Source organism: Hipposideros armiger, unplaced genomic scaffold (assembly GCF_001890085.2).
Source record: "Hipposideros armiger isolate ML-2016 unplaced genomic scaffold, ASM189008v1 scaffold_0, whole genome shotgun sequence".
Taxonomy (NCBI): domain Eukaryota; kingdom Metazoa; phylum Chordata; class Mammalia; order Chiroptera; family Hipposideridae; genus Hipposideros; species Hipposideros armiger.
In genome coordinates, this window is record NW_017731350.1 from 2,025,675 (window position 1) to 2,049,791 (window position 24,117).

Here is a 24,117-nt window from a genome sequence, read left to right on the forward strand (position 1 = left end):
TCAGATGTACAGTACACTGGTTAGACATTTATATAATTTATTGATCTGGAAACCATCAATTTGTTCTTTGTATGTATGAGTCTGTTTCTGTTTTTTTTGTTTATCCTGTTTTTAAGATTCCACATATAAGTGAGATCATGTGGTATTTGTCTTTCTTAGTCCGACTTATTCCACTTAGCATAATACTCTCTAGGTCCATCCATGTTGTGGCAAATGGTAAAATTTCATTTTTTTTATGGCCGACTAACATTCCATTGTATAGATGTACCACATCTTATTTATCCAATAGTCTTAGGTTGCTTCCATATCTTCGTTATTGTAACTAACACTGCAGTGAACATAGGGGTGCATATATCTTTTTGAATTACTGTTTTGGATTTCTTCAGATAAATACCCAGAAGTAGAATTGCTGGGTCATATGGTAGCTCTATTTTTAATTTTTTGAGGAACCTCCATACTGTTTTCCATATTGGCTGGATCAATTTGTATTCCCACCAACAGTGCACAAGGGTTCCCTTTTCTTTACATCCTAAGGCGAGATCCTTTTAGACTCCCATTGTATTGTCCTCATACTGTTTTCAGCTGGTCCTTCTTCAAAATAGTAGAAGGGCTGAGACACCCATAGCCATCTTTTCTCCTCTGTGATTGTACGATAATGGTATCCCACACTCTACTTCGTCCCAGCTGAGGTTTGTTTTTTCCTCCTACAGGCTGCTTTAACTCTTGCTCTGACCTTTTGCATCTGCCTCTCTCAACCACAGATTGCTGAGGAGCTCTACATTAAGGGGGACCGGACAAAAGATGCAATAGACATGTACACCCAGGCCGGCCGCTGGGAGCAGGCTCACAAGGTAGAAAAGGGGGCGAAGTTCATGATCAGAGAGTTCTGCCTTTGTGGTTGTGGTGCCACTTTCCTTAGTGTCTGATCTCCCACCTCCATGGGTTCCCAGAAAGCTGAGAAAGTACCGAAATATAGTCTGGGTAACTTTGATCCTTAGCCACAGGGAAAGATAAGGATGAAGAGAGGCCCATGTTCCCAAACCTGTAATTCTGAAGAGCAGATGGGCTTGGGAACTGGGGAATCTGGAATGCCACTCCTGACACGCTAGTGACATTGGGAATTGTGTTCTCGCTCCTGCTTTCAGAATCTGGTGGGTCAGGTAGGAGAATGGTAATGGGAACATATACCCCCAACACAGGGCATCCCTGGCCCTCCTGCCTTAGCAGGATATAGTTCTGACTTGACTCCTTATGGACTTGGAATTCCCTGAGCTAACTAGGAGAGTGGCAGTAACCAGAGTCCTGTGGTTGATGGGAAAGTTCAGGGTTCCTGAGAAAGGTTCCCTGAAGCCCCACTTCCCTGACCGCTCTGCATAGTCCTCTGCTTTCCTTGGGAATTGGCACCTGAGGCTACTTTGGCTCTGTGTGCACAGCTGGCGATGAAGTGCATGCGACCAGAAGATGTGTCGGTGCTGTACATCACCCAGGCTCAGGAGATGGAGAAGCAGGGCAAGTTCCGAGAGGCGGAGAGGTGAGCTGAGGCGTCAAGGCTGGAGGGTGGGATGAGGTGTGGGAGTGTGTGCCCTGTGCCCAGAAGGCAGTGGCAGGACCACTGAGGAATGACTCTAGCAGCGGGAATGTGGGTCTGGGAAGCCCCAGGTGTATCTCCCGTCCCTTCCCCAGGCTGTATGTGACGGTGGAAGAGGCTGATCTCGCCATCACCATGTTCAAAAAGCACAAGTTGTATGATGATATGATCCGCCTGGTCGGGAAGCACCACCCAGATCTCCTCAGTGACACACACCTACATCTGGGCAAGGTGAGCCCTTTTGTCCCTGCCCATTTCCTCCTCAAACAGGCTCCATCTCCCCATCTCTCCAACCTGACCCACCTGTCCCCAGGAGCTGGAGGCTGAAGGCCGACTACAGGAGGCTGAGTACCACTTCCTGGAGGCCCAGGAATGGAAGGCAACAGTGAACATGTACCGGTCCAACGGGCTTTGGGAAGAGGCTTACCGGGTAAGGAATCCAGGCCACACTGGGGGACAGCCATCCTTCTTTCCCACTGTCAAGTGACTAATTCTAAACCGGTTGTGGGTTTCTTTGAAAAACATCCACACCTATACAGAGAATTTCTCATGCAATTTTGAGGGTTTGTGACTGCCTGAAATCGATCCCTGGACCCTAAACAGGTTGAGAGACCCTGAAATGTATCCCTCTTTCTGTTGTTCTGCCCGGGTACCTGATCCTTGCCAAAGCTGAGGTCAGGGCAGAGACAAGGAGGGAGCGGCCATGTCCCCCTGCACTGGAAGACTGCTGAGTGGCTTTGCTTTGCAGGTGGCTAAAACTCACGGAGGAGCTAATGCCCACAAACACGTGGCCTACCTGTGGGCAAAGAGCCTGAGAGGAGAGGCTGCAGTCAGACTGCTTAATAAGCTGGGACTCCTGGAAGCTGCTATTGACCATGCTGCCGACAACTGGTGAGGCCCTAAGCCTTCTCTCCACTGACCCCATTCCAGACAGAGCCTCCACCTAGAGAAAGGAAACTGATGTGTAACTCAGAAGCATTTCTAAAAGCTGAGGCATAGTGAAGAACTGTGGTAAGGAGAGATCCCTGGAAGGACTGACCAGCTTTCAAAGCTAAAATGCACTAAGCCAGTAATTTACTTTTGAGTAATGGAAACCTGATTTCCTTAAATGCAAAATGAGCTTTTCTTAAGCAAATGTTAGGAATGCCAGCAGTAATCTTGCACCAGGTCAGAGTGCTGAGCATAATCTTCCTCTTTGAGGGACGGCTTTTCTGCGAATGTAACTGTGGCTCAGGACAATGAGGGGAGCACTAGGACAGCACAGTGCTGTGAGGCTCCTCATCCCCTCCCTCCTGCCCACCCCCCTTCTTCATCCTCTCAGGGAAGGCACGGCTTTTCCTGTTGTCTTCTGACCCACGGTGACAGCACTGCCTGCCTGTCTTCCTTTATATTTCTGTATGTGTCTCTACTGATGGTCTTTCTTAATCTGTCATATTTCTTCCCCTTAATTCTTGCCCTTTTCTCTTGCCCCGTTTTTCTTTTCCTCTTATAAAGGGACGTATTGAGTAGACAAACTTTATCTGCACCTTCCCTTTCAGCTCCTTTGAATTTGCTTTTGAACTCTCTCGGCTGGCCCTCAAGCAGAAAACCCCCGAGATTCATCTCAGATATGCTATGTACCTGGAGGATGAGGTATGGATGTGATACTTCTCCATTGCTTTTGATCCTGACCACAAGGCCCTCCTTTCCATCCCCTAGTCCACTCCTGCCAGGTGTTCACACCTCCTGTGGAATGGCTGCTTGTGATGCCAATCTCCTTCTCATCATGTATGGCTGCCCTTCTCTCCTATAGGGTAAATTTGAAGAGGCTGAAGCTGAATTCATCAGGGCTGGTAAACCCAAGGAAGCAGTTCTCATGTAAGTTACCGCAGAAATTCCTTAACCCTCTCCTCCCGGACCTAGTCCCATGATCTTTCATTTTCATCCTCATCTTCATCTAAACCTAGTACCAATAAATCTTACACCCCCTCAGTGACATGGCTGTTTGCCTCCCACTGTTAAGGCCTCAGTCCTGTACTTAGCCTCTCCTGTCCCCATCTGGAAGCAGGTTTGTCCATAACCAGGATTGGGAGGCCGCTCAGCGTGTGGCCGAGGCCCACGACCCTGACAGCGTCACCGAGGTGCTGGTGGGGCAGGCCCGGGGAGCCTTGGAGGAGAAGGACTTTCAGAAAGCCGAAGGACTGCTGCTTCGGGCCCAGAAACCGGGCCTGGCCCTCAACTATTATAAGGTAGGGCACCGGATTCAGGACCATGAGGGGAGCGTGGGAGTGTGTGAGAGCCCACAGAGCCCTACACTGACCGCTGGTGCTGAGAAAGATTAGCATAGTACTGAGGAGGTTAGCACTGGGGAGAAAGAGGAAGAAGAGAGGTCCAAAGACCCAGGCAGCAGTGGGCCATGGCATGTGTGTAGCAGTAGGAAGCGGTCATGCCTGCCTCTGCCCTGATACCTGGAACTCCGAGCAGGAGGCTGGATTATGGAGCGATGCCCTGCGGATCTGCAAGGACTATGTACCCGGCCAGCTGGAAGCTCTGCAGGAAGAGTATGAGCGAGAAGCTACCAAGAAGGGCGCCAGGTATGAAGCCAGGAGCCAGGAAATGTTGGCAGGGCTGGGGGTGGGTCCGAAAGTGCACACAGGATAGGCCACGCTGCCCCTCCCCCTTCCTGGTCATGGCACTGTCATCTCTATAGGGGCATGGAGGGACTAGTGGAACAAGCTCGACAGTGGGAGCAGGCTGGAGAGTATAGTCGTGCAGTCGACTGTTACCTCAAAGTGCGGGACTCAGGAAGCAGCAGCCTGGTGGAGAAGTGCTGGATGAAGGTGAGGCTGCCACACCCTCCCTGGCCCTCTGTTTCTGGGCCTCCATTCATACCCAGCATTCCTTTTCAGACACCCATCTTTTTCCTCCTGTGTCTTTTTGTTTTCAATCAAGTAGCAGGTATCTGTTGAGTGCTTGCTGGATGCTAGATCCAGAACCTATGAAGGCTGTAAAAGGGGATATAAGACAGAACCCTGACAGCCAGAAATTGGGGGAAGTTAGACTAACATGTGGCTCAATTAATTAATACTGTATCTAAGTGATCACTAAAGTGTGTGATTCAAAGTGAAGTTCAGAGAAGGGTGAGATCTCCGTAGGTTGGAGGGGTCAGGGGGGCTTTGTGAGGGAGGAATTAGACCTAGGACCAGAGCTGAAGGGCAAACCAAGACCCTGGAGCTGGGGCCAGATGGAGGCCATAAAGAAAGCAGAGGCTTCTCTACCCAGCAGCTCCTGAAAAGAAGCCTCTAGCAGATTAAGCCAAACCAATATGTTTCATCAGTTCTAAGACATATAGATATAAAATCACATTTTAGTATCTTTGAAATAGGGATACAGGTACAGTTTAAATAATGTGCCTTAGATTCAGGGAAATATGGTATTAGGAGTTATGAGGTGGCAATTGATCAGTCCCTTAAATAAAATGTTAGTTCAATGATGCCCTTGCAAAATTTCCTATTGGCTTCTGAGGCCTTGTAATTGAATAGTCCCTAGAAATTGGAGGGGAAGGAAGCAGAAAGAAGGACTGATGATTGGTTATGAGAGTTTAACAGATTTTAACCAGCAAGCACTTACTAAGCATCTGCTGTCTTACTCTGGGGCATTGTTTATCTGGGTCTGTGCATGAATGTACCTTCTTCAGATTAGTCAGAGGATGGCTTCCTGGATGGGGGCACTTTAAGCTTTGAAAGGTTTGTCAGGTAAAGAAAGAGAGGCAAGAATAAGTGGGGGAAAGACCAGGAAGGTTAGCATAATCTATAGCTAAACTAGACCATGTGGAAATTAAAGTCTGGTGAGGATGTCAGCATCACAGTGGAAATAGAGTGACCTTATAGAACACTTGGGTTTATAAAACTACTGAGTTTTAGGGTTGGACGTTGTCGCTAAGATCATCTAGACCAGCACTATCTGATAGAAATACAGTGCAGGTCACAAAGGTAAGTCGCACATGTGATTTGAAATTTCCTGGTAGCCACATTCAAATAAGTCAAAGGAAACAGATACAAATAATTATAACATTTTGTTTAACGCAATGTATCTAAACTATTATTTCAACATATAATCAAACATAAAAAGTAAAAATTTATTGAGCTATTGTACATTCCCTTTTTTTTCATACTAAGTCTTTGAAATCCAGTGTGTACTTAAGCTTAGAGCACATCTCGATTGGGACTAGCCAAATGTGAGTAGTGGCTACTGTTCTGGACAGTACAAACCTAAACCAACCATCACTCTTATGAAGAAACTGAAGCTCAGAATAGCCCAACACAAATATTTACAGAATGCCCTGGACTCCTGTTTTAGAGTTTCTTTATACCATACTACCAAGGTTCTATTTGTGACAAAGAACTTGAGAAACTAGGTTGTCAAAGGCGGCAGGACCAAATGCAGTGACCTTAGAATGTCTTAAAGATGAGGAGCTGAGAGGTACTGGATGGGTCCTCTGATAGTCATTTAAAAGGTTCTGATGGACCAGGGGGCAGGCTTTTCCCAGGAGGGTGGAAAGTGAGGGAGAGTTTAAGAGAGAAAGTTGGCAACTGGAGGGAAAAACAGATCAGGCCGAGGACCCCCCCAGCAGTATTTGTCTCTCCACCCCATTTCCATCTTCTGTTCAACCACTCAGGCAGCTGAACTCGCCATCAAGTTTCTGCCTCCTCCACGCAGCCTGGAAGTAGTTCGGGCTGTAGGACCCCAGCTGATTGGGATTGGAAAGCACAATGCAGTAAGTAGGGTGCTGGGGCTGAAAAGACATAGATTCCGCAGAGATGGGTGGAATGGTGACATCTACACCCAGGAGGGTGTGTGAGGTGGGGCTCTTGGCAGGCATGTAGTTCTGGGGAAATGGGAGACTAAGAAGTAGAGGGGAAAGATGACCTTCAGCCTTATTTCCCACTGCAGGCTGCAGAGCTCTACCTGAACCTGGACCTAGTCAAGGAAGCCATTGATGCCTTCATTGAGGGTGAGGAGTGGAACAAGGCCAAGCGTGTGGCCAAGGAGTTAGATCCCCGGTAAGCTCATGCCCCTTCTCACGGGGAAATCCTCCCTTCCTTCCTTTTGTAAAGACTGGGGGAGAAAGTTCTCATGGGCAGGGTGTGCATCCCGGGACCATGAAGTAAGTGTGAGACCTCTGCACATCTTCACAGGTATGAAGACTATGTGGACCAGCATTATAAAGAGTTCCTCAAGAACCAGGGCAAAGTGGACTCGGTGAGACTTGCGGAGTTAGCAGGAGGCAGAAGGCATGGAGAGGCTCAAGAGATTCTCTCCCTCTCCTCCCCCCATGTCATCTCTCTCCTCATGTAACTGTCTTCAATTGATCCATAGCTGGTGGGTGTGGATGTGGTGGCTGCTTTGGATCTGTACATGGAGCAGGGCCACTGGGACAAGTGCATCGAAATAGCTACCAAGCAGGTACTGCTCTCTTCCTCCCATTCCCAGCTCCTCCGTACATGTTCCGTTGACTCCCCACCAGTCCCAGAGCTGTATCTAGCTTACTTCCTCCAAAGCCCAAACCCCAAAGATGCCTAATCTGCATCAGAGAGCGCAGCCTTCCATACTCTGAAGTTGGGGTCAGAGGTCAAGCTGGGCCTCGCTTGCATATGCCCTTGGCCTCTGAGGCAAATGCACAGCCTCAAGTCACCACCCACCCTCATTGCCTGGTCTCATTGATCCCAACCTCCCCCATACTTTTCCTTCACCCCTGGACAGAACTACAAAATTCTGCACAAGTACGTGGCTTTGTACGCGACTCACCTGATCCGAGAGGGTGGCTATGCCCAGGCACTGGCCCTGTATGTGCAACATGGAGCCCCTGCTAACCCACAGGTACCAGCTTGCTCCTTGGGATGAATGTTGCCTCAAGGAAATTGTTTCCTTCTCCTCGAGAGCCACCCATCCCCTTAGGAACTGTCTTCTCAAAGGATTCTTGACCAGCATCATGCCCAGCAACCCCACCCAAGTCTCTTCTGAAATGTACAACCTCTCTGGAGGATTTACCCATTGAAGAAGCACCAACAACCTCCCAAGCTCTTAGCCAACACACAGGGGACAGTCTTTCAGAGATGAAGCCCTTAACTTTCTCCAGTGAGTGAACACCACTCTCCTATCTGAGCATCACAACTCTCTGGAGGATTAGTCCATCCACACTGTGTGTTCGTTTTCACACATTTTCCCACAGTCAAAGCACCAGTAAGAAATAGTTATTTTCTTACTCTTCTTTATCTGCCCTAAAAAAATCATCAACTTTCTCCATCATTGGCCCCTAGCTCCTCCACACACACATTTGCAGCCTGGTTTTACTCTCTTTGAACCCATCTCCACTGATTTTCTCTTATAGTTGTTCCCTTCTCACTCAGCTCTTTCTCCCTCTCTACCTTCAGAATTTCAACATCTACAAAAGGATCTTCACCGACATGGTGAGCTCCCCTGGGACCGACAGCGCTGAGGCCTATCATAGCTGGGCCGATCTTCGGGACGTCCTCTTCAACCTGGTGAGGAAGTCGGGTCAACAACAGAGTGACAAGGCTACCCCACCTGTCCCTGTCTTTGTGTCTTCTTTCATGCACACAGATCTTTACCCTCCGACGTACTGTACCTTCCTCTGTCCAGGTGGCCATCGGTTGACCACTCTGTGGCCCTGGCAATCCTCTGACCCCTGACCCCGGCTGTGCTCTCTTCCTGCTCTAGTGTGAAAACCTGGTGAAGTCCAGTGAGGCAAACTCTCCAGCCCACGAGGAGTTTGAGACAATGCTGCTCATCGCACATTACTATGCCACTCGCTCTGCAGCCCAGAGCGTCAAGCAGCTGGTGAGATGGAGGGGGGAGGCACATTCAGTCTTGTGGACGCCATCTTCACATGTATGAAGTTGAGTGAATTCAAGTTCTGGATTCTCAAGCTTCTCTCCTAACCTCCCTTCTGTTTAAGTAAATCTTGAACCTTGCTGCGATGGTTTTCTTCCTATATTCCATTGACTTTCTTAAGGCTCTGTGCCCACCTAGCTCCAGCCTCATTATGGTTAAACATTCAAATCCCATGACTTCTGTATTCACCTCTTATAATCTACACATACCTTTGGCTTATTCATGAGAGTAATTGTGTCATTATTTGATGTACTTGAATGATAGAACTCTAGAAGTGGAAGGAAATTTAGAAATAATCTATACCCAGTTCTACCTGCAGATGAAAAAAACTAAGACCCAGAACTGCTTGAGATCCAGAGCAGTTTAATATTGATTGTTGGTTTTCTGGTTCTGTGGCTGCCTTATTTATAAGATCATTGGTCTGGTAGCTCAATTATGCCAGGATCACAATGCTTTGACTTTTAATCCATAGGAAACTGTGGCTGCCAGGCTTTCTGTTTCACTCTTACGTCACACCCAGCTGCTACCTGCAGACAAAGCCTTCTATGAAGCAGGCACTGCTGCCAAGGTGAGCTGGGAAGTGGAAGGGTGGGGTTGAGGAGATAAGAAAATCAAAAGTTGAAAGGTAGGAGCAGCCGGGAGGCTCAGTTGGTTAGAGCGCATGCTCTGAGCAAGGTTGCCGGTTCAATTCTCACATGGGCTAGTGAGCTGGGCTCTCCACAACTAGATTGAAGACAAAAATACTGTTCCCCAATAAAGTTTAAAAAAAAAAAAAGTTGGAAGGTAGAGCAAAGCTGAGTGTGGGGCTGATGTTATGGAGGATATCGTTTCCCTGTATCTTCCTGGATTCTCTCCCCTGCACCCTGGAGGAGCATTCATGCCCAGCAGCTCACTCCCACTTGCAACTTTTCTGTTGCAGGCAGTTGGCTGGGAGAACATGGCATTCATCTTCCTCAACCGCTTTTTGGATCTGACCGATGTGAGTCGGACAGTTATGCCCAGAGGTTGGGAGGTTTTGCCTGTCACAAGCTGTTCCTATCTCATGGCTGCCCACTGTGCCACAGGCAATTGAAGAAGGGACTCTGGATGCCCTTGACCACTCTGACTTTCAGGATACAGACATTCCCTTTGAGGTGCCACTCCCAGCCAAGCAGCACGTACTGGTAAGGCCACAGGATTGGAGAACGGGAGGCCTCGCCAGAGCTGAGTGCATTGAGAAGGGAGGACACTAGGTTGGTCCTCCCAGCCCTTTGTAATGGGCATCAGTCAGCAACACTGTTCCTTCAGTAAAAGTAGATGCAGAGGGAAAAGCTAAGGCTGTAGCTACGACCCCCAATCCAAGGAGGATCCTTTATGGGTGCAAGGATTACGGCTTAGCAGTGCACCCCCACTCACCACCCTCCATGTGCCCTGCCCTGCTGTGCATGAACCTCCTGCCCCCCTCCGTCCTTCCCAGGAGGCTCAGAGAGAAGAGGTCCGAGACTGGGTGCTCACAGTCTCCATGGACCAGCGGCTGGAGCAGGTCCTGCCTCGGGACGAGCGCGGCGCCTACGAGGCTTCTCTGGTGGCGGCAAGCACTGGCGTTCGGGCACTGCCCTGCCTCATTACAGGTACAGAACCGGACAGCACCCCACTTCTGTGGAGAGCACATAGGAGGGGAAACGGCAGAATCAGGGAACTATTTTACTGGGATTCAGGAAAGGATGCAGAAGACAAGAACATCCTATTTTCTAACCCTAAATGACTGTTTTCCCCCTCGATCCCTTTTTTTCTTTCCCCATAGGATACCCCATTCTGAGGAACAAAATTGAATTTAAGCGGCCGGGGAAAGCAGCTAACAAGGACAACTGGAATAAGTTCCTTATGGCTATCAAGGTTAGAGCGTGAGATTTGCGGGAGGGGCCAGGGAGAACAGTGCTGAAGAAAACCAACCACTTGAAGGGTGGGCGGGAGTGTCAAGAAGGCAGGTGCGGCTTCTGAACCCCGCTGCCCACACTGAGATGGCGCTGATTTTCTCTGCCACAGGGATGTGTGTCTCAGGACTGATGAGTTCCTCTCTTGTTCTTTCTGTTTGCCCACAGATCTCCCACAGCCCACTGTGCCAGGATGTGCTGAAATTCATCAGCCAGTGGTGTGGGGGGCTGCCCAGCACCAGCTTTTCCTTTCAGTAGCTGGTAAAGCTCAGAGAAGAGTTCTCTCCCTTATTAAAGTCTTGTAAGTAACCGAGACCACTGTATTCTTTCATTAAGGTCACCCCCACCACCAGCCCAGTGCCCTTTCCCCCCAAATCAGAATCAAGGAGAAGTTCTTTTATTACAACCATTTATATCACATTCTAGGGGGCAGTGGAAAACCGTAGCCTGAGCCTCTGCATCAGGACCTGCTTGACAGAAGGGAGAGCCTGGGTCAGAGGGCACGCAGCACAGCAAGAGACTAGACCCCACCCTTTCCCAGGCCACAACCCTCATGGCCATTACCTGTCCTACGCCCAATTTTTCTGTGATGTCTGGGTTTCTGGATCTTGATTTAGTAGCTGCTCATTATCCTGCCTTCTATGTTTAGGATATTCAAGCTCTGTCAGTTCCTCCAGCTTTAGAAGAGACTGGGGTTAGTACTCTGGTTCTGAATTATAGGTCAACATCTTCACAACACACCCAGTGTGTACTGAATGAACGCTTCCCATTCATCTTCCTTACCTGCTCCTGTAGCCCTTCCTTCCTGCAGGGCCCAACCCCACGGAGAGTGAGTGCCGCCACACAGCAGTAACCAGACAGAACAGCCTCGGCTGCAGACATAAGCAAAGAAGGGATCCAGAGAGCCAAGGCTGTATCCTAAAAGGTGAAGAGGAAGGATCAGGGGACCAGTAGGAAGGGCAGACCAAGGCTTTGGGGACTGCAAAAAACGCTGAGAACACACTCACATAGATTCTTGTGGGGTCAAAGGGACAGTCAGTGTGTCCAGGCCCCTCGTCTAGCGGTAGCAAAGGATTCAACAGTCCTGGATGGCAGTCGGCAATAAGAAGGCGGCCACCATTGGCCACAGTGAGTGACACAGCAAGGAGGAGGCCCAGGGAGCAGGCAGTGGACAAGAGCAGGTTCGCCACAGCTAGTCCCAGCAGGGCCCAGTGCTGGCAAGGGCAGAAGACCAGGTGAGCAGCCTGGGGAATGCTGACTCCCCCACTGACTAGACAGATACCTCGGTTTCTCTATTCGAGGCTCTTCCTCCCCACTTAAAGATGAAGTCAAGTTAGCCCCCATTTCCCTGATTCAAGGCCCCCTCATTAAAGCGCCGGAAATCCCCCCCTCACCAGTCGTGGGCGAAGCAGATTCCTGGATGCCAAGAGGGCCACAAGTCCCACGGAAACACTCTGGAAGACACAAAGCCTGAGGCCCCAGGGCTCTCCGCTCTCTGCCCACCCACGACCCGGCCCCGCCCGCCACGCTCACCAGCAGCCCCGAGCCCACGGAGATGACATTGGCTGTTGTGTACTCGGGGGTGACGGCACCGCTGGGATTAGCTACGTGCCGCAGGACTGTGCCGTGTAGCACGGCCCCCAAAAGGAGGTTCACGTGGCCCACCAGGATCAGTGCGAGGCCCACGCGCATAAGCCGCCAGGGGCCCCGGGCTGCATCTACAAAGCATGGGGGAGGGGCAGACCTGAGCCGGGAGAGGAACCGGGAGACCCCTCGCAGCCACCCCAAGCTAACCAGGGGCCACCGGACAGGTCGAGGGTGGGTACGGGGGAACGAGACCGAGCGAGCCGGAAGTTACCGAATCTGCAGAAGCGGCAGCCCTTCATCACGTCCCTCAACGCAGAGCTGCCGGGCAGCTCTACCTGGCCCCGGCCCCTCCCTCGCTCGCAGGCCAGTTCCGCCCGAGCACTACCTGAAGGCCCAACCTCCGCGCCCTGGGCGGGGCTCCGAGCCCTCACTCCCCCTAGCGGGGAAAGCGCAAACACACAGGACGCTTGTAGCAAAAAGTAGACTTTTATTACAGCAGCAACTGAGGCGAATCGAATGGCCCCTAGGGCCACAACTGCAGCACCACCCATCTCTCCCGCCCTGTCCGCCCCAGCGGGATTGTAGAATTCAGCTCCCCCAGCGCCCGTGGGCCTCCTTTCCACACAGGCTGCGCAGGAGCCGGCAGATCAGCTACTAGCCCCCAACTAGAAGGCCCAGGCCCACGTCTGTGCAAAACAAGTAAACAAAGTGCAGAGGGGAGGAAGAGGGGGAAGGGGTCGGCTGATGCTCAGAACCAGGGAGCCCCAAAGCCCTCCTGAATAATAAAGGAGAGAAGGGGCTTCACAGGGTAATACTGACTGGGGGGGAAGGGGCGGGAAGGCTGCAGCAAGTCTAGGGACAGCCACAGCTCAGATCAGGGGCCTGGCCCGAGTGAGCTCTAAGAGGAGACGGTGACAGCGGCTGAGTTGAGGGTGCTGTTCCTGGCAAAATTGAACTTGTTCAGGGTCTCCTCTAGCAGAGAAGTCAGCCGGCTCTGGTCAGCCTGGGGGAGAAAAAGTCGGTGAGACGGGCTGCAAGCAGAGCAGACCAGCAGCCAGGGCAGCTGAAGTCAGAAACCTCACCTCACTAATGAAGCCCAGCTGTACCAGCTCAGCCGCCAACTCGGGGATGTTCTCATCTGACAGAGAAACAGGAGAGGGTGAGTACAGTGTAGGAGTGAGGGGCACAGAGCCCTTCCAAGAGCCCCCGTCGGGTTACCCTGGCTGGGAAAGACTGATACAAGCAAAACTGTCAGATCCACCCTTCAATTTTAGGGGCTAACATATTCACTTTATGTAGTCAGTGGTTACTGCTCTGTCACCTTCCCCACCCCAGAATATGTCCCTCACAGATAAGGCTCATAGACTCGCCATCCTCTGAGGGAAAGGAGAGACTCACTTGGCATCAGGTCACAGCTCAGGTGCCGGTTCAGTTTGTCCTCCAGCTTCAGCAGAAGCGTCAGCTGGAGAATAGGACAGTCAGAAAATGAGGCTCCTCTGCCCCGCCCTCTGGTCACCCAGCCGAATGCAGCCCCAGCCCTGAGTCTTACATGGTGTTTGACTCCCTCCTCCACTGACTCAATGTTGCATTGCATCAGCACCACCTAGGAAGAGGGGACAGAGGGTTACTAGAGTAGAGACCAGTCGTGAGTACTAGAGTAGAGACCAGTCGTGACAAGGTTGCCAGGGAGGAGAAACACATTCTTTCCTCTAACAAAGCCTTATTTGAGATGTCCTCTCCCTTCCACCACGACCGCACCCACATCCAAACCCACAGAGTCCCACCTTGCGGGTCTCCACCTCAGCTGGTTCAGGTGTTGGAGTCTTGACAGAGGGGGGCACCACAGGTGATGTCACCTCCTCCTGCTGTGGCTGCTGGGGCCGAGGCAGCCCAAAGGCTGTCAGGGGGTAGATCCCATTCCTAAAGGGAGATTGGACGGGTCACATGGGCTCTGTGGATGCCTTAGGACACCCACCCGGCTCATCAAGGAAGCCTTCTCAGTCTTCTCTCACCTGACATCTTCAAGGAATTTATCCAATTCCAGAGCTGGGGACTGAGAGTACCTGAAAGAGAAAAAAAGATGGAAGGAAATAAGCAAAACAGCACAACCATGCCCAGAGAATGGGCAGCTGACAGAACCTGCAGGATGGCAGTGACCAATCTGTCCCTTTCAGACCCTCCCAGTTAGTTACTCACAAAGTCTGAACTGGTTCTCTTCCTGGTCCTGCAGGGATTTCAGCCAGTACAGCACTGGTATCCATGTTTTTTGTGATCTCCTCCAGCGCATTCTCTGGGATCATGTCTGGAGAGCATGATGGGATGGGAAGTTAGGGAGACAGATTGTCAGAGAAGGCACAGAGGTCCTGGGGGGGTGGGGGGTGGGGGTCCCTTTGGAAGTAGAAGAGGAAATACAGCATGCAGTAATAGTTACAAGTTTCCAGTCTGGAAGAAAATTCCTAGAAAAGCCAAGGGGACTCACGCTGGTGTCCCACAATGCAGTGGGCAGCAAGGAGTTTGAGTGAGGGCACTTCAAACAGTGCTGGGTGAAACAGAAGTTCTCTGGCTGTTGGTCTGCGAGCAGGCTCAGACTGCAGGCACTTTTGAATGAACTCCTAGAAAAGGGAACCAGGAAGTGGAGCAGGCCTTTGGCAAGCACCCCACTGTGTTCATCTTTATCGCCCTAATTAGACTTAGCACAAGGCTTTCTACATACCTGGTGCTCAACACTGGTTGAGGGAACAAATTGCTAAATGTATTAGAAAGGCTTTGAAAACCATAAGATATTATATGAAAGGTTTCATTCCCTGTCTTTCTGGTTTTAATTATTTTTCTGCTCTCCAACCACAAGCCTTCTTTTCTTTACAGGTCAAACTTACGATATCTTTTTCCTTATTTTCTGCTTTATTACCCCATTCATTGCCTGCCTACCTTCTCCAACCCTCACCAAATTTACCTTCTCTCTTCCCAAACTTATCCATTGTGGTCACCATCTTTTTATTTCCCAAGCCTACTATCACAATTTCCTTTATCAACTACAATCATTTAGTAAATGCACTGGATTTCCCCATGCTTCCTCTGAACACCCCCTTTTCCACCTTCCATACGTCCCATGACAATTAGCCTGCTTTCCTTCTTTCAATCTTGAAGGCCAACAAAGTCATATCCTTGAACACCCACCCTAACACTGAACTAGAAACTTATTCCACGCTAGCCTCAAGACTTCCCACTAGTCTTCCTTCTTTTCTCTCCTGCTCCCTTTCACACTTATCTAATGAGTTACAAACTATCCCTGTTTGGGCCCTTCTGTCCTAACTCTACTTCCTATAGTCCGTACTGACTCATAACACTTATTTCCCTTAAACCTTAGCTCATTTCAGGGCACTTTCCCTAACTAAAACTACAGTTATCCCTTGGAAAACACGAGTTTGAATGGCCTGGGTCCATTTACAGATTTTTTTCAATAAATACTAGTACTGTTTTCGATCCATGGTTGGGAGCCCACAGATGTGGAGAGCCAACTGTATGCATTGATTTACGCCATTTTATATGCAGGACTTGATCAGCTGTAGATTTTGGTATCCACAGGGGGGTCCTGGAACCAATTCCCCGTAGATACTAATGGACATCTTAAGTTTTGGGGGAGTCAAAAATTATATGTGGGTTTTAGACTACATGGGGAGTTGGTACCTCTAACACCCGCACTGTTCAAGGGTCAATTGTGTATAAATATAAAACCCCAGGGCCAGCAGAGTGGCGTGTTGGTTAAGAGCTAGCTTGGGACGCCAGAGGGCCCCGGTTTGGATCCCACATATGAGGGCCAGTGACACTGCCCTCTACAGCTAAGATGCTGAACAACAGGTCAACCTGGAGCTGGGCTGCCTTGAGTCGCTGGTGACGGCATACGCTGCAGCCACTGCTGCAGTGGGTTGCCATGGGCTACCGCGTGTAGCCAGCAGCCAGCACCAGTGGCCAGCAGCCGCCGTGAGCGGCAGTCCAGAAGCCAGCGACTGATCTGCCTCGCCCGGGAAGAGCGCAATGATGGTGCCAACTTGGGCCAGTGAAGCAACGTCCTCCACAACTAGACTGAAGAACAAAAAGGATAGCAACTTGTCTGTTCCCTTTCCCCCAATTTCCCAGCGCTGTTCCCATTCCCCGATTCCCCAATTAAAAAAAAAATATATATATATATATATATAATATGTAACAAATAAAAAAACAAAACCCAAGTGACTGACTTATCTCAAATTGATTTAAAATATCAAAATGCATGAGTGTAAACTAATTACCCAAGGTAACTATCAAATTGGTTTACCTCCATGTAGATACACCTAAATTAACACATAACCTTTAACCCCAGTAACACTCATCTTAAATCCGTGTGTGTGTGTGTGTGTGTGTACACAAACCACATGGTAGGCACCACGTAGAGGAATTTTCACTGCTTTTGTATGGCCTTTCTGCTTTATGTTCTCCTTGCTCTTAGAAGAGAGCATATTCCCAGTAGGTAGAAAGGAAGAAAAACTGAAGATATTTCAAAGTCTGTTGAGGGAGTGACACTGAAGATTCTTACCCTCTGTAACGGGTCTTCTAGAAGCTGGATGGCACTGCTAATGGCTTCCTGTGGCACATACGAGGACTCTCCATTGCCCTGAATCTCCAGTACTGCCATCTGCAGTGAGGGAGGAATAAAAAGGTAAGTAGAGGCCTAAGAACCTCAGTGTTCCCACAATCACTCCCTCAAGACCAGTACCTTACTTGGCCCCCTCCATTTCCCCCTTCCATCTTCTAAGGTGACCCCTTTCCACCACCACCACCACTGCTCCCCCTGTGGTCTCCTCACCTCCAGTGCACACATGCCAAAGGAGTAGATGTCCACTGCTGTTGTCACATTAGTGACTTCTGGGGAAGACAGAGAAGGCTTTGGTAATCGGAGGATGGGAGCAGGAGGTGGCAGAAATGCCTTTAAAAACCTCTTGTATGCCAGTAGAGAGGGACTAGAAGCTTCAGTTATGTTACCTTTGTCCCTCAGGTTATAAGGTGGGGGGCAGGGAGAGGGCAGAAAAACTGGGAAGTCTCACCTCCATACTCGGGTGCGAAGAAGTGTAGATTCTTCTGCTCTTCCCGACAAGTCTTCACGTGATTGTTGATAGTGTCAGGAGCCACTGGGAGTAGGGGAGATACCCACCATCTGACCACCATCAACAAAGCAGCCTCACTCCAGAGAGGCCCCCAAAAGCCAATTTCTCTCCTGAAGTCTCTAACCCTCAACAGGCGCACTTATCCCTTTCCCATCATGAACTTACAGACTACACATGAACACCACCTACCTCCCCTTTCTCAGGTCTCCCGCTTCTCATCTAAGGTCCTTAATTCAGTAGCAACAAAGGGTCCACACTAAACTAACAGGTCTATGGGGGCTGTGGGTTAGTCAAGAAGCAACATAGGCTAAGGAAAAACTTTTGCTTGTGACCTGTTCACCTTCCCCCAAAGCACAGGTACATCTAATCCCTGATCACATGAAAATGTTTGGTCTAGTTCTTTCATGCACGCTGCAAACTGCATAAAATAAAAGGCAACCCATCCTATCCAGGACAATTAGAGACCTCAGAAACTTGGGTAAAAAAGGATAAGGATACAACCCAATAGATAGCCGCCTCCTGCCCACCTCTGCTGACTCAAACCCAGAAATTGCTCAAATCTGACCAATACACTTGAATCCGCTTCACTTTTAATCCACCAAAAATTAATTTAGACTCCTGCTCTATCCTCTTTATCAATCTCAACATTGCCTGCCACAAGGAACCAGGGCCAGGCCCCATCTGGACTCACTCGGATTATAAACAATGATTACAAGTCACAGAGAGTCTGGGAGCACAGTATGATTTAGGGAACCAGCCTGATGATGAGGGGGAATAAGAATCCAGGATGTTAAGTGGCCAGCCAGGCAGAATCCACAAGAAACAAGCAGGTTATGGAAGGGCAAGCAGGTGGGGGGCTGGAAGGGCGGAAGCCAAGCAGGCATAATTAAGCAGGGGAGGTAGGTAGGGGAGGTAAGCTCCCGTGACTGCATGCACTGGGCAGCAGCACAAGGGAGCAGAGGGAGCACAAACAGAGCCCCAAGTGGGGCAAGGGAGCTCTCACCATTAGCAAAAATCCTATGAAAGACTGTTGGGAACAGAGCAGCCCGTAAGCGGGAGGGAGGAAAACAGAGAAAAGTTGTGAGCGATGGAGCAGCCAAGCCCCTGACAAATGGTCACACAAACACCACACAGACACGGCACACAGAGATGTTGTTAGACACTGCACACGGATACACAGCAAATGAAAGCACTCACAGCAGGCACAGTCTGGAACCTCCTTTTGTAGGGTCCGGCCCCAGAGGCCCACGTTAGGCCTTACACCCATCTCTTGCCCTTTCCCCAGCTCCTATCAAGATTTCTCTATTTACCCATTTCCCTCCAAAAAGGTGCAAGATTAGATCCTACCCACTTTCCACTAATTGACTGGCCTCTCCCTATGAATTACCCCTAGAAAGGTCCTTTCTCTTATCACCAGCCCGCACCTCAGAATTTTGCTCTGCTCTCCCCATTCCTTTCATCTTACCCCTATGGTTCCCAAATTCCCGAGGCTCCCCTGCCCAGAACCTCTCCCTCCCCTCACCAGAGCCAATCTTGATGAGTCCGTTGTGCTGGATGAAGATGGTGTCACAGGTCAGGTTCCCATGGATGATGGGGGGGTCACAGGAGTGCAGGTAGCTGTGGGGGCACTGGGCTGTTAGAGGGGCCACTGGGAAATTAAGGGCAGGGGGAACCCAAGAGTTAAGAGGAGCAAGGGCCTGGTGGTCTCCTGCTGGTCACCACAAAGATAATCCCCACACTCCAAATCTCCATTATGCCTGAGAGTTAAATAGCTGGATAAGCACTAGGAGAAAGAGGTGGGAGACAGTATCGTGGTTAGGGCAAAGGGTGGACCCTTTAAAAGATCCATGGGGGCCTAGTCTTGACAATATACAACTCAAACAAAGTGGGGAGAGGCAGCAAAGAACAGCAGAGTAGTGCCCTGAAATCTGTTTGGAGGAACTAAATCAGGAGAGATGGGAAAGACACTAAGCAGACCCTGCTTACCTCAGGGCAGAAAGGATCTGTGTGCACCAGCGCTTCCAAGCCTGGAACAGTGATCAAAGGGTCAGCAATAACCCCCTCTCTCAACCCTGCACACAATTCCCTCCGTCCCTTCCCAATCAGCTTCATAATTAACATACTCTTTTTAAAATCCCCAAGCCAGCTTAAAACTTTGCTCTCACCCCATACCTTTTCATTCATAGTCTTGTGGTTCTTTTTGGTCTTCTTCAGAAATTGCTTAAGACTCCCAGATGACATGTACTCTGTGATAAAAATGACCTGGAGAGACAAAGCACACAAATAAGGCCTTATAGTACCGTGTTTCCCCGAAAATAAGACCTAACTGGAAAACAAGCCCTTGCATGATTTTCAGCATGCTAGTAATATAAGCCCTACCCCAAAATAAGCCCCAGTGAAGATCGTCGGCCAGACATGACTGTATTTAAATACATGTAGATTTTTGTATATGAATAAATGAATAAAATGTGTCTTTTGGAGCAAAAATTAATACCAAGACCCGGTCTTATTTTTGGGGAAACACAGTGGAAATGATCCCTTACCCAGTGATGTATGCACCATATATATATTACAATTGGAAGCTTGGTTTTGTTTTTGTTTTTAAGTTTCTCTTCTTTTGTTAGTATCACTTCCTTAGATTTAACAGGACAATGAAAACTATTGAGCTATGGGAAGGAGGAAACAAAAGTTCACTCATTTCTGCCCTGTCTACCATCAGACAAAGGCAGAGACGGTAGTCAATGCCCTCCTCCCATCTCCACACCAACTGATTTCAGTTCTGTTTCAAAACTACCTTGTTTTAATATCTGAATATAAAAAGGAACAATAAATGTAAGTAGTCTCTTTGCAGCAAGCTCAGGAAAATGCTCTTACCCTGGCCTTGTTCTCTTTAATGTCAGCCCAATACTTGTGAAACTTAACAATGTTCAGATGTTCCAATTGAATCAGATTATCAAACACAGCGCGGACCTTTTCCTGAGCAGGGGAGACATTGGGATAACAAAGTTAGAAATCATTTTAATCCTGAAAAGCTCTTCCCTAACCCTCCCTAGAAATGCTCTAACCCCAACATACTCTCCTCAGTCAGCTTCCCAACACCCATTTCTCTTTAACACCGGCATTTTAACATCACACAGGCTGCATCATTTCTCCATTACCTACCTCCTGCAGCTTGTAGTTCTTGCGCTCAGAGAACTGCACCTCATTCCACACAACCTCTACACCCTCTTCTGTATCCATGGCCAGGTATGCACTATCAATACCTGGTACATTCCGTTGATTCACCTAAGAAGGCCAAATGAAAGGGAATTAAAGTTACCTCACGAGCCCTCAATTTTAATACTCCATCTGATCATATTCTACACTCTGATCTGCTGAAGTTTGGTCTGCCCCTTTGAGAATCTACCCCTCTCCTTCTCAGCTCTTCGAATTCACTGTCCCAAAAGTGACACTACCACCACTTTACCTCTTCTCGCCTCTTCTGCCAGCGCCCACAGGGTGACTCTTCCAAGATCTCAGACTCATCTTCACTTTCTTCTTCTTCCTCTGGGGAAGCAGCTGAGGTCGTGGAAGTCACAGGAGGGGACACTGATGTCAGGCCAGGAGCTGACGATGAGGATTCTACCTTTGGATCTGAGCCACTGCTGAGTACTGTCTGGGACTCCCCCTCCGACATGCTGGAACCAACACTCAGGCCTGTGTTGATTGGGGTAAGGATGAAGGGAAAAGGCAGTGAGAGTCAAGATAGATCTACAGTATAAAGATTTAATCCTAAAAACCTCATCTGGGGTTAAAAAGAAAATAAAACATGTACCTCCTTTGTTTCTTTTAAATCCAAAATTAGAGTTAGTCCTGTCTGAACACTGAAACATTAACTATTCTCCTAGTGTAGAGAAGAGAAGTTATTTGGTTGAAGATGACCCACCAAGGAGGTGCAAGCACAAGATTTATGGCAGTATAACCCACCCTTAGTAACGCCCAAAGGAACAGCAAAATCAGGGGCCCCATTCTTTCTCGGCAAATACTCATCCAATAGCCTTCCCTTTGAATCCTCACCCCATTTGCTCAAGAACTAAGAACTGTGCTCAAGAACTAAGCTACAAGGGCAATGTTCAGAACAGATGGCTCCAGACCCAGTCTTCCAGCCCAAAGGCTGGACCTTTAGCAATCTCTGCCCATTTATCCCCCTGAAATCCTGAGTTTATTCCACTAGAACTAAACTTGACATTCACTATCCATCCCTCCTACACCATGGTGAGGCTGCCAGTCCATGGTGAGGCTACCCTTGGGCCAGGTGACAGGCAGTGGTTAGTGACTTCATCCCTGATGACCTCATCTTCCCTGTGATGTGAGTGTGGCAAATGGCTATTACTTAATGACAACTTTTTTATCATTTACTCATTCAACAAATATTTATTAAGAACTTACTGTGTGCCAAGCACTGCGCTAGGTGCTTGAGATACCATAGTGAACAAAATAAAAAAAGATGCTCATATTCATGGAGCTACAAACTGAAGGCAGATCTAAGACTTTAAGCTTCCATATTTCATTTCATTCACATGGCTCAAAGGCACCATCCCCTGGGGCACTGGATCTGACTGATACATACTCCTGTCAAGTACAAATAACTCAAGATACAGCCTTTACAAGAAAAAGTACTACATAACATTTTTTCAGGGACATGGCTACTTGAAGAAAAAGAATTCTCAAAAGCTAAATGTCACCAACTTGTCCCAAGAGTCACTGGCCAACCATCGAATGTTATTCCATATCTCTAAGAACAAAAGCTGTGAAGGAGCTGGAGCCTGTGTGTGCTGGACTCAAGGGAGTGCTCTCCAGTACGAAAATGATATCCTAGAGTTGCTCAAGTCAGTTCAGAAGACAGAAGCCTTTGATCAACACTAATCTGTTCGAAAACTCTCATTTCTTTTTAGAACTTTCGGATGCCCCCTTCTGCCCATCTCTACCCCCAACCTACACTATGATGTTTAACTCAAGTCAGGAGATTTTTATTAGATGACATTCTAGTAAATACCAGACGGCAACAAAGCACTACAGGGAAATCTGACAAGATATTCTTTCCCTATGTTATTTTCTATGTTCTTGACTATCATAGATTTTATTCAACCAGCCAGGAAAGCTACAATCTGTATGTCTTAGTAATCTACCAGGAAAAGAGTTGGAAATCACTTTCTTTCTTCTTCACCGAAAAACTAGCTAAGAAAATAGTAAGAAAGTTCACATGGGTTACTTTCTGGAGCAGCTATATTTACAAAACGCATCCTGAATCTGAACAGCTAAGTAAAATTTCCAGCTCGACTACAACAGGAAATACTAGTGGAATTCTAATACAGGAAGCTGTGGCCACTGGGCTCTAAAGAAACCTCTGAACCCAGGGGACAGACAATTAATCCACAATAGGGCACCACAAGAGAAGCGAAACTTTCATCAGTCATAAAGATGCCCTTGGAATGTGCTTGCCCTCTCCCCCCAAATCTTTCCCCAGCAGGCAAAACGAAGGCAATGCCCAAGATCTCCTAGCACTTCCCCTACTGATGAAGAAACCTTTGCAACACTGGGAGTTTTGTTCAGGGTCGTTCAGAGATTTAAATGAGATCACATATGGATAAGTCCATTTATGCCCTTAAATGGAATCTCCTCGCAGCCTCCAGCCACCCCGAGATGCACAGTGTGTTCACTGCCGAGCAATGTAGGGTATAGATCGACCTGCAAAGTTCGTCTCCGAGACTTTCCATTTCTTGGACTGCAGCCCCTCTGCATTTCAACTCCTCGGCAACAGCCCGCAGGCCACAGGCCTCTCGGCTGCGCTCACCCTGAGCGGACCACAGAGCGCCTGAGACCTACGGGGCTGTGCGGTCACATACACAGCATGCTCTGGGGAGGAATGTCACACTCCAACAGGTCGCCCTGCCCGGTGTCGGCACAGGAGCGCAGACCTGCCAGGCAGGCCAAGGGAGCAAGCACCGGCCACCTCATCACAGGCGGGCCCCGCGGCGCCGCCAGGGGCGCAGGCCACGCCCCCGCGCAGTCCGCGCGCCGACCCCGCGAGCAGGCGCGGCCCCGATGCTCCGCTTCCGCAGACCGCTGGGCCCACGGCCGCCGCCCCCGCCGCCGGCCCCGCCTCTCGCCAGCCCGAGTTCGACACGAACGCCAGGGCCTCGCGCCCTGCGCTGGCAGAATTCCGGGCTGCCGTCGCCGCCACTCGACGGAGGTCGCAGAGGGCCGGACAAGAACTGTGGGGCCGAGGTGGCCCCTCGGCTCCGGCGGGCCAGGCCTGGGCCGCCGAGTGAGCTGGGCCGCTTCCAGACACCCGCCTGCCGGGGTCCCACCGTCCCCGGCCGCGGAGGCCTATCCGTCCGACCTCTTGCCAGACCCCCCCTCTCCCCCTCATTCCTCTCGGTGCTCACCTCCCGACTCGGCTTCCCGCAGCCTGTGCTTCAGTTTCAGCTCGGGTTCCGGGGCCGCAGAGAAGACAGACTCCCTCACAGCTGCGCTCCGCCGCGCAACCGAACTGTGGGCCCCGCCCTCGCGGCGTCCCAACCAACAGATGGGCGGTGCCGCACTGCCGTTGGGTTTCCATTGGACAAAGCAGCCGGGGTGGGCGGTACCCCGGGGGTTGACGGTCGCTCGCAGGGATAGTCTTCCACCGAGTCTTCTGTTTAGCCTGTCCGGCCGACATCTCTCGGAGGCTTTGAAATTTCTGGTCTCAACTGGGGCTCATCCCTCTGTCCACCCTTCCGTCCACTCCAGATGCCCCCGATGGTTCTGCTGGGCCAAAAGAAAGGCCTTCTTCCTCTTCTTGAAGGCGCCATGACAGTTCTAGTCCGACTAAAAGACAAAAGGAGTGAGCGGCCGTCCAGAAGCCGGCGACTGATGTGCCTCACCCGGGAGGAGCGCAATGATGGTGCCAACTTGGGCCAGTGAAGCAGTGTCCTCCACAACTAGACTGAAGAACAAAACGACAGCAATTTGTCTG

The 24,117-nt window shown here is 49.7% G+C and overlaps 3 protein-coding genes across 6 annotated transcripts in view; 1 reads left to right on the forward strand and 2 right to left on the reverse strand.

The window, feature by feature from the left end:
• Positions 1 to 10,956, forward strand: part of IFT172 (intraflagellar transport 172) — a 33,043-nt gene extending 22,087 nt beyond the window's left edge. Inside the window, exons 26-49 of one of the 3 annotated variants that reach the window (XM_019630349.1) lie at positions 762 to 851; positions 1,434 to 1,531; positions 1,684 to 1,819; positions 1,902 to 2,018; positions 2,337 to 2,479; positions 3,127 to 3,220; positions 3,381 to 3,445; positions 3,636 to 3,816; positions 4,052 to 4,161; positions 4,278 to 4,407; positions 6,246 to 6,344; positions 6,521 to 6,630; positions 6,766 to 6,829; positions 6,947 to 7,033; positions 7,331 to 7,447; positions 8,002 to 8,112; positions 8,309 to 8,428; positions 8,955 to 9,050; positions 9,402 to 9,461; positions 9,547 to 9,645; positions 9,939 to 10,092; positions 10,266 to 10,357; positions 10,564 to 10,696; positions 10,822 to 10,956. In XM_019630349.1, coding sequence (XP_019485894.1) covers positions 762 to 851; positions 1,434 to 1,531; positions 1,684 to 1,819; positions 1,902 to 2,018; positions 2,337 to 2,479; positions 3,127 to 3,220; positions 3,381 to 3,445; positions 3,636 to 3,816; positions 4,052 to 4,161; positions 4,278 to 4,407; positions 6,246 to 6,344; positions 6,521 to 6,630; positions 6,766 to 6,829; positions 6,947 to 7,033; positions 7,331 to 7,447; positions 8,002 to 8,112; positions 8,309 to 8,428; positions 8,955 to 9,050; positions 9,402 to 9,461; positions 9,547 to 9,645; positions 9,939 to 10,092; positions 10,266 to 10,357; positions 10,564 to 10,653 — 2,463 coding nt within the window. In that variant the 3' untranslated portion in view covers positions 10,654 to 10,696; positions 10,822 to 10,956. Of the gene's footprint in view, positions 1 to 761; positions 852 to 1,433; positions 1,532 to 1,683; positions 1,820 to 1,901; positions 2,019 to 2,336; positions 2,480 to 3,126; positions 3,221 to 3,380; positions 3,446 to 3,635; positions 3,817 to 4,051; positions 4,162 to 4,277; positions 4,408 to 6,245; positions 6,345 to 6,520; positions 6,631 to 6,765; positions 6,830 to 6,946; positions 7,034 to 7,330; positions 7,448 to 8,001; positions 8,113 to 8,308; positions 8,487 to 8,954; positions 9,051 to 9,401; positions 9,462 to 9,546; positions 9,646 to 9,938; positions 10,093 to 10,265; positions 10,358 to 10,563; positions 10,705 to 10,821 lie in introns of those variants that run through there. The other 2 variants (XM_019629524.1, XM_019631060.1) reach the window with 2 other exon arrangements.
• KRTCAP3 (keratinocyte associated protein 3) lies at positions 10,777 to 12,558 on the reverse strand. The gene is made up of 7 exons (XM_019633931.1): positions 12,254 to 12,558; positions 11,929 to 12,113; positions 11,790 to 11,849; positions 11,403 to 11,609; positions 11,179 to 11,313; positions 10,960 to 11,072; positions 10,777 to 10,862 (listed from the first exon to the last, which is right to left on the reverse strand). The coding sequence occupies exons 1-6, from the start codon at positions 12,531 to 12,533 to the stop codon at positions 10,965 to 10,967; spliced, it is 975 nt and encodes a 324-aa protein (XP_019489476.1). The 5' UTR covers positions 12,534 to 12,558; the 3' UTR covers positions 10,777 to 10,862; positions 10,960 to 10,964.
• NRBP1 (nuclear receptor binding protein 1) lies at positions 12,453 to 23,718 on the reverse strand. Of its 2 annotated transcripts, XM_019632170.1 has the most exons (19): positions 23,549 to 23,718; positions 20,587 to 20,816; positions 20,283 to 20,405; positions 19,995 to 20,096; positions 19,293 to 19,382; positions 19,107 to 19,147; positions 18,643 to 18,737; positions 18,124 to 18,147; positions 17,061 to 17,144; positions 16,823 to 16,881; positions 16,553 to 16,651; positions 14,462 to 14,594; positions 14,179 to 14,284; positions 13,995 to 14,045; positions 13,767 to 13,902; positions 13,532 to 13,585; positions 13,381 to 13,444; positions 13,065 to 13,120; positions 12,453 to 12,985 (listed from the first exon to the last, which is right to left on the reverse strand). In XM_019632170.1, the coding sequence occupies exons 2-19, from the start codon at positions 20,794 to 20,796 to the stop codon at positions 12,881 to 12,883; spliced, it is 1,632 nt and encodes a 543-aa protein (XP_019487715.1). In that variant the 5' UTR covers positions 20,797 to 20,816; positions 23,549 to 23,718; the 3' UTR covers positions 12,453 to 12,880. The 2 variants fall into 2 exon arrangements, with proteins under 2 accessions (XP_019487715.1, XP_019488450.1); XM_019632905.1 differs by lacking the exon at positions 18,124 to 18,147.
• Between the last annotated feature and the right edge of the window lie 399 nt (positions 23,719 to 24,117).

Coding starts and splice junctions, on each gene's coding strand:
- NRBP1 (XM_019632170.1), bottom strand. CDS start 20,796: ATGTCGGAGGGGGAGTCCCAGACAGTACTCAGCAGTGGCTCAGATCCA. Junction 18,148..18,642: donor ACTCATCAAGATTGGCTCTG/GTGAGGGGAGGG, acceptor TGTTCCCAACAG/TCTTTCATAGGATTTTTGCT. Junction 17,145..18,123: donor TCATAGGATTTTTGCTAATG/GTGAGAGCTCCC, acceptor CCCTACTCCCAG/TGGCTCCTGACACTATCAAC.
- KRTCAP3 (XM_019633931.1), bottom strand. CDS start 12,533: ATGGGTGGTGCTGCAGTTGTGGCCCTAGGGGCCATTCGATTCGCCTCA. Junction 12,114..12,253: donor CTGCCGCTTCTGCAGATTCG/GTAACTTCCGGC, acceptor CATGCTTTGTAG/ATGCAGCCCGGGGCCCCTGG. Junction 11,610..11,789: donor ATCTGCTTCGCCCACGACTG/GTGAGGGGGGGA, acceptor TGCCCTTGCCAG/CACTGGGCCCTGCTGGGACT.